The 7228-nt window shown below is 47.6% G+C and overlaps 1 protein-coding gene across 1 annotated transcript; it reads right to left on the bottom strand.

Annotated features, from left to right (window-relative positions):
- Positions 1–4197: 4197 nt before the first annotated feature.
- LOC112112095 (transcription factor HES-5-like) lies at positions 4198–7019 on the bottom strand. Its single transcript, XM_024207838.2, has 3 exons — positions 5855–7019; positions 5451–5631; positions 4198–5316 (listed from the first exon to the last, which is right to left on the bottom strand). Exons 1-3 carry the CDS (start codon positions 5915–5917, stop codon positions 5075–5077), a joined length of 486 nt encoding a protein of 161 aa, XP_024063606.1. The 5' UTR covers positions 5918–7019; the 3' UTR covers positions 4198–5074.
- Positions 7020–7228: the final 209 nt, after the last annotated feature.

Here is a 7228-nt window from a genome sequence, read left to right on the forward strand (position 1 = left end):
GTGTGTGTGTGTGTGTGTGTGTGTGTGTGTGTGTGTGTGTGTGTGTGGGTGTGTGTGTGTGTGTGTGTGTGTGTGTGTGTGTGTGTGTGTGTGATTGAGCTGGGGAGGGAGGCGGGGGCTGATGTGGTTTCCCCCTCTCCCTGCCTCAGGACTGGTTGCTTCCTGCTCCTGTATGAACGTACAAGACAGCATGCTGTCCTCAAAACACACACTCTCCTCCCCCCCTCCACACACACACACCCTGTCACACACTCTGCCCCCCACCCCCACTTCAGTTGAAGAGCAGCTGGCAATGTAGTAGGATGCCCCTGGAACAATGGGATTGGGAAACCTGCATCATGTGACACTGTGCCTGCCCCATGAGGCATTGCAAACCTTCCCAAAGCGCCCTGCGGCCAGTTGCACAGTGGGACAGCTACCACAATGCACTGCTCTCTTTGCCATTGCAAGACCTGCTAATGTGGATGCGCTCCACCGTCACAAGGAGCACAGTGTGGACATGCAACAGCGGTTTAATTCCAGCGCTCTAATAAACATGGTATAACTTGTTGTGCAGAAACTTGCCAGTGTAGACACACCCTAAGACATGCATACATATGTCCCAGGCAGGTAAGGTTACAACTAAGAGTATGTCTACACTGCCCACGTTACAGCGTGGCCACGGCAGCACTGTGACGTGGGCAGTGTAGTCACGCTTTATCTCCGGAGGAGAGCTCTCCCAGTGATAAAAAATAACCACCCCGAATGAGGCGCTATTTATACTGGTGTTTTCAGTGCTAAAACTTTGTCGTTCATGGGGGTGTTTTTTCACACCCCTGAATGACTAAAGTTTTTGCGCTGAAAATGGCAGTGCAGACATCGCCTAAAGCTTCTCTTCAAACAAAGCCACAGCTATGAACTTTTTCCTTTCAAAACAGGATGTTGTTGCACAAGCTGCTGGGGTTCGGTTTGATAAAAGGGCCAACGTGAAGTTGTATCTCTTTTCAAAACGCAAGCTAGCAGTATGTCCAGGAACTACACCTGCCTACACACCTCCCTGTTCTTTTCAATGCAGTCCTCTCTCCTGGCATTGTGTGACAGACCCGCACAAGTAACTGGGAAAAAGCGTGACGCTGACTCTACACGAATGTGGCCAGCGTTTCTCAGCAGCACTCAGCATCGCTTGTAAGTGCTTAAATAATGGGGCCAGATTTTCAAAAGTTCTGAGCACCCAACTTCTCCCATTCGCTCCCAAGTGCTGTTGAATGCACCAAGTACTGGGAAACCAGGCTCCTTTGAACCATGATCATTTCTGGGAGCCAGAAGTCTTGCCTCTGACTAAGGGTAAGTAAAGCTGTGCAGACAGAAGTGAGAAGTGTTGTTATTAAGTTGACGGCATTCCCTTTAAGGAGACACTAAGCATGGAAACTGAAAAACATTCTAGTGCCAGACCATTTGGGGCACCTTGTGGGCAGCATTTGCAAATGTAGGTGTGAGGCATGCACCTGCAGAGCCCCACATTTCAGTGACTGAGCGAGTGCATGTGTTGGCATGCGCTGCCCAGTGAGATGGCTTGTGCCCACAACTGCCTGCCTGCCATGATAGATGCCACATAAAAACCTAGAGGAGAGCAAACCTAGAGTTCTCAAAGTTTAATGGGTGCATATGCATTTGTACAGGATCCCCATTGTACTGATGCAGGAAGATTTTCCCCTGTATATTACTTTACTGAACACCAAACTATCCTGTGTGTGGCATTGCAGCTGGTTGCTGTGGAAATGACTGTAATGCCATAAATGGTGCAGGGAACTTATGTAAAATCTCCAGTTTCCACCTCCCCCTTCCTCCCCATGACATTTGCTCATTAAAATTAAACAGTGTCTCACAGGCGATCACAGAGACTAATCACCAGTGTGCTGTGTACTGTCCACGCTCTGCAAGGCAGCTGTTTACCTCCTACGTGTCTCTAAGGTCTCTCAAGAGACTAAACCAACCACAGCTGGTAAACAAACTCAAATCCCACCAGGCCAGCTCTAGGCCCCAGTCTAGGAGAGTGCAGGGCACCTCCTCCTGCACAGCTGGCAGCCTGGAGGAAGAGAACAGTTTGAGAGACACCTGGTGGTGGAAAAGGAGAAGTGCTCTCTTGAAATCTGGTTTAAAATCCTTGTAGGTATTTTAGAGCCAATGTTAAAATACTCAGTCTGTAAAAGTAACAGCAGAGACATTGTCAAATGTTTTCCTTTAAGGGCATTTATGGGTTATAAATACTACCACAATGCTGCATGATGGTGTAGTTTGTACATATGGGCGTAGTTTGGAGGGGTATAAGGGGGCATTGCTCCCCAAACCGCAAGCCTCAGGCAGGCATGGAATTTTCCCCCATGTGTAACCCAGTTGGCCTGGCTTAGGGTGACAAGATGACAAGTGTAAAAAATTGGGACAGAGGGTGGGCAGGGAGGTAATAAGGGCCTATTTAAGAAAAAGCCCCTAATATGGGGACTGTCCCTATAAAATTGGGACATCTGGTCACACTAGCCTGGCTGGAGCTGCCTCCCTCCCCCAGCCCGAAATATAGAAGTCAAACTATGCCTATGTTGGTACAGCAACATCTCTGCAGGGGAGGTCCAGTCACTGCTTGGAAGACATGTTATTACAAGTGTTACGGTAGAAGCCTCAGCTGAGATGAAGGCCCCACTGGGCCAGGTGCTGTACACACTGTAATAGACTGTGCAGCGTTTATTTATCTGGTTTATTTACAAGGGCCCCATGGCCAAGGAATCAGAGTCACCAACACCAGTCCAAACAGTGTTACAAATCAACTACAGAATCGAACGGAACCCTCCAGTCCCTATAATTACAAAAACCAATTACAATCCTGCGGGAGCAAATGGTATGGCAGAGTCATGCTTTGTTAGCGAGGAATACCGTCCTGCTCAGGACACCCTGCGCTTCGCAGCAACTTCACACCCACTTACACTGCCTGGGTCAGAAGGTGCTGCCCTTGGGGTTTGTACAAACCCCGGACAGTCTCATGATTTGTTAACTGGGACGGCTGTAAAGGAATTAAAGCAGCTTACGCGGAGGCTGCTGCAGATCTGGAAACTGAGCCCAGCTCTGCTGAGGCCCAGCCAGACCCTCAGACAGCGACGTGAGGGGAATGAGCACTGCCCCTCTTCTGGGCCTTTCTAGTATTTTTTTAAATGTCGGTGGTTTGGTTTTTTATAAATTTTAGCCAGTACATGGGATCTTTGTGACACAGGCGTGGGGCCCTTTTCACAGGCCTCTGGCTGCTGGCACTTGACTGTACTGGAACCATTCATTTAAAGCAAGGCCTCAGCAGCACTGGGTAATCCAAGGTGACCTGGCACAGCTTCTTGCCAGGAGCGGGCTTGGTACTGCATGGCATTGATGTTACCCTGGCTGGGAGGTGTCACTCTGGATTTACTGCCGAACATCAGGTCGAAGTAGCATAGTGGGCAATGGAGAAAATGAACTGGTGTGTCCCTGGAACCATCCGTTCCTGCCCAATGTGCATCCTTTAGTCATTCAACAGTGTAAAGCAGGAGGGAGGAGAGCCCAGGAGTTTCCCTCTACTGTACTCTGTTACATCAGTTTTATGCTGGTGTAAATCCACTGCCCTCATTGATCAGAATCAGGTCTCTGGATTTTAAGAGAGACCAGAATGGCAGGAGCCGCTTGCCAATGCAGATGCCTATGCTTCCTGGGGCAGTGGTGTGGGGGCAAAAGAGCTTAAGGGAGGTTGAGTGGGCCAGACGTGTCTAACCTTTGCTTTCATCTCTATAGAAACTATGCATGGTCTAGGAAGGATGCTTAAGGTTCAGACCTGGGGCTTGAGAATGGGGAGTTGAATTCTCTACTCTGCCACAGATTTCCTGCGTGACCTTGGGCAAGACAGTTAGTAAAATAAAGGACTTGGAGACAAATGGGGATCATAGCACTGCCCTACCTCCCAGGGGTGTCATGCAGATAAGTGTGTTACAGGCAGTGAGGTGCTCAGCTATCGCAGTGATGGGGACCGCGTCAGTGCCTAGCATAGGCAGGAACACAAGCTCCTTTGGTTTGAAAAGTCTCCTCTTGCAATTACTGTGGTGTTGTTAAATTAGCAAAGCGTGTTTCAATGGTCCATGCAGCTGCACATAGTTGACAAGAAGGAAACCTAGCCAGCCGTTGCACACAAATGCATTTTTATTTCTCTCTACAAACGTGATACAGATGCATACATAGTATGCACAGAGCCCACAGGGCCATTCCCAGGCAGGGGAGAAACTCACCATCCACAATGAATGAAACCGCTCAGTACAGAGAACAATCATTATCATAATGAACATGCTGGAAAGAGCTAGTCTGACAGCCAAAATGTATAACATTGAACCACCAAACCTTGCATCTACTTTCTTTTTTCTTTAATATAAAGCATTAAAATATTATTTTCCTAAACAGAAAAAGCAGCAAAATGGTAGAAATATTCCACATAGTTTTATCTAGTGACCTCTTGCTAGCCCTAAAGTGTGAACAGAAGCTAGGAATCTATCTTTGCTGCTATGCAAGCGCTGCAAGCAAACAGAGGGCAAGAGAACTTGTAAAACCGTCCACCAACAGTGAGGTACTACATTCGTCCTAAATTAAGAGTGAGCAAAGGTTGCTAGGAAAGTGGGAGCAAAGCTGACAGCTTTTACAAGCAAAATTAGAGAATTCTCTCCTACAGAGACCGCTATCTGTTACAATCTTAACACAACTGTAACACTGATAACATTTAGCCACCTACAAAAACCTCCTTCATTATGAAGACACGCACCCCTAGACTGGGTGCCCTGGTGTACATTGCTATCACCAGTGTCTGCACAGCTTAAATACCACTCAACAGAATACCTGAACCTTTTCCAGAGGATCCCACATGAAACTGAAGAATCAAAAGTATCCCATTCTTTCCACACATAAATAAAACGGGAAATAATATTCCCTACATAGAGAGGATCAGGATGTGACTATCAGATGCAGTCACTCCCATCCTCTGGAATATAAAAGACAAAGGTCCATAGAGCAAGCGTTTCCTGCCTCCCCACATCCCCGCAGTCTACCAGGGTCTCCAGAGAGCATTAACGTTCTTCAGGGATGCTTGCTTTGGGGTGTTCTGGCTGGAAGGGGAGCAGATGACCTCTGGCGCAGCCGACTGGCTCTTCTGGAAGTGACTCAAGAGCTTGCTCTGCGTTTCTGTTTGGACTTTATGGAGAGACAGGAAATGGAAAGCCTCCTGCAGGCACCTGGAGTAGCCTTCCTTGAAGTCGAACTGAGAGTTTTTATGGATGGTTCCTGCAGCTAGAGAAGGAAAGAGAGAGGGGAGAGAAAAGAGACCATGATTTAGACTCATTCTTCATGTCACTCTCTGGAGCTTCATGCAGCACATCGCTGCTTTGCACACAGCCAGGACTGAAGCCAACTCTGCTACTCACTCTTTATCTGCAGCTGGCTCTGCTGTTTCAGGTAGCTGACAGTCATCTCCAGGATGTCGGCTTTCTCCAGCTTGGAGTTGGGCTGGTGTCTCTGGAACTCCTTCTCCAGCAGGAGTTTCAGCTGCTCGATGCTGCTGTTAATCCGGTCCCGGCGCATTTTCTCCACCACCGGCTTCCTCAGCTGCAAAAAGCAGGACAAAAGATTTGCTTAGAAAACATCCTCACTCGGCCACATCTCTGGACTGTTTGGTCCATAGCTTCAGTGCATGTAAGTAGTACGGGCCAGATCCCCAGCTGGTGTAAATTAGCATAGAAATAGAGCTACACTTATTTGTACCAGCTGAGGCTCTAGCCCCATCTCGTTCACTGAAGCAGTCAGCAAAGCAGACTGTGCTGGTACTTACTTTGTTTTTCTCTTTTGGTGTCAGCAGGTTGTTGTGCTCCATGAAAACAGTGCTGGGGGCCATCTGTCCTGAGCCGAGGAGGCAGCTCTCAGTCGTGCTGAAGTCCTGTGGAAGTGTGCTGCTGGAAGCTGACTCTGCCCTATATTTATACTGCACAACCTCGTTGAGAATCTGTGGGTCTCTGACTTGGTTGAGTTTCCCACACTCCAGAGCCAATCAGAGATAAGCAGGACAATAGACGAAGCATCTATTCTTGCATGCTCCATTGCCAGTGAATAGCTGGGGGATAATGACCTTCTCCCAGATGAGCAGGTGGGGAGTGTGTGGTACGTGAAAGATTGGGATCCAAATTACATGTTAGAAACTGGGAAAGAGCTGGCTCTCAGTGAGAAAAGGCTGCTGACTGATGCTGCAGATCAATAGCTTTCCGGTCACACACAATATTCAGTTCACATACAATGGTGAATGCGGGGGCCAGTTGCTGATGGCGGGAAAGAAGCTAATCTGTGCAGAGGAAAAGATGGGATTGTATTTTTTGAAAACATACACACCCAGGCACACACTTCGGGCGCGCACACACCCATGGACACACCGATGAAGGCAAGCAGCACACTTGCTCGGAGACCGCTGGGTTCACTAGTTGCTGAAAATAAACTATAGACTTTATTTGGCTAATTTAAAACCCGGGTTGTTGTTTTTGGTGGGTTTGTTTTAATAACAATAAGCCAGGTTCTGAAGTTCCTCCTCAGCTGACAATGCGAGTGTCGCCTGACTCAAAACAGAGTGTGGACTCCAGGGTCTGGCTCAGGATAAACAATGCACTTCATTGTGGGTACACACAGCTATACAGAGTGTTGTTATTTACTTATTTATACAAAGGACAGTCTGGTGGTTAAGCATTGGACTGGGAGGAAGTAGATTTGAGTTCTGTTCTAAGGTGTCCTGGGTGACCTTAGGCACTTCCCTTCCCATCATCTCAACTTCCCCAAATGGGAAAAATAGTCACAATAATACTTTATTGATCTGTTCTTAAACATGAGCGAGAATCCAGAGGTGAAAGAGGGAAATCTTAGTGGATGCTGAATATCTGTAATACTTTTGCATTTATGCATTACCTTCATCCAAGGATCTCAAAACATATAATGAACATTAATTTCACCTCACAACCCACTCCCCTCCATCCCCACCATGAATCAGGTTTTAGTGTGATTATCCCCATTTTACCAATGGGGAAACTGAGGCACACAGCAAGTCAGAAACACAACTGGAAATAGAACCCAGGAGTCCTGATTCCCATTCTCCTTCTCTAGGCTACAATCCATACTAGGATTTGATGTTATTGGCAGTCTCTGCTCTAGAGAGACCCAGGACTGC

Source organism: Terrapene carolina, unplaced genomic scaffold, assembly GCF_002925995.2.
Source record: "Terrapene carolina triunguis isolate 2854851 unplaced genomic scaffold, T_m_triunguis-2.0 Scaffold714, whole genome shotgun sequence".
NCBI classification, from domain to species: domain Eukaryota; kingdom Metazoa; phylum Chordata; order Testudines; family Emydidae; genus Terrapene; species Terrapene triunguis.

Bases quoted from the DNA above. Each gene is read 5' to 3' on its own strand.
- LOC112112095 (XM_024207838.2), bottom strand. From the start codon at position 5,917: ATGGCCCCCAGCACTGTTTTCATGGAGCACAACAACCTGCTGACACCA. The intron at 5,632-5,854 runs GTAAGTACCAGC...TGCTTTTTGCAG, and splicing joins CACCAAAAGAGAAAAACAAA to CTGAGGAAGCCGGTGGTGGA. The intron at 5,317-5,450 runs GTGAGTAGCAGA...TTCCTTCTCTAG, and splicing joins GAGCCAGCTGCAGATAAAGA to CTGCAGGAACCATCCATAAA.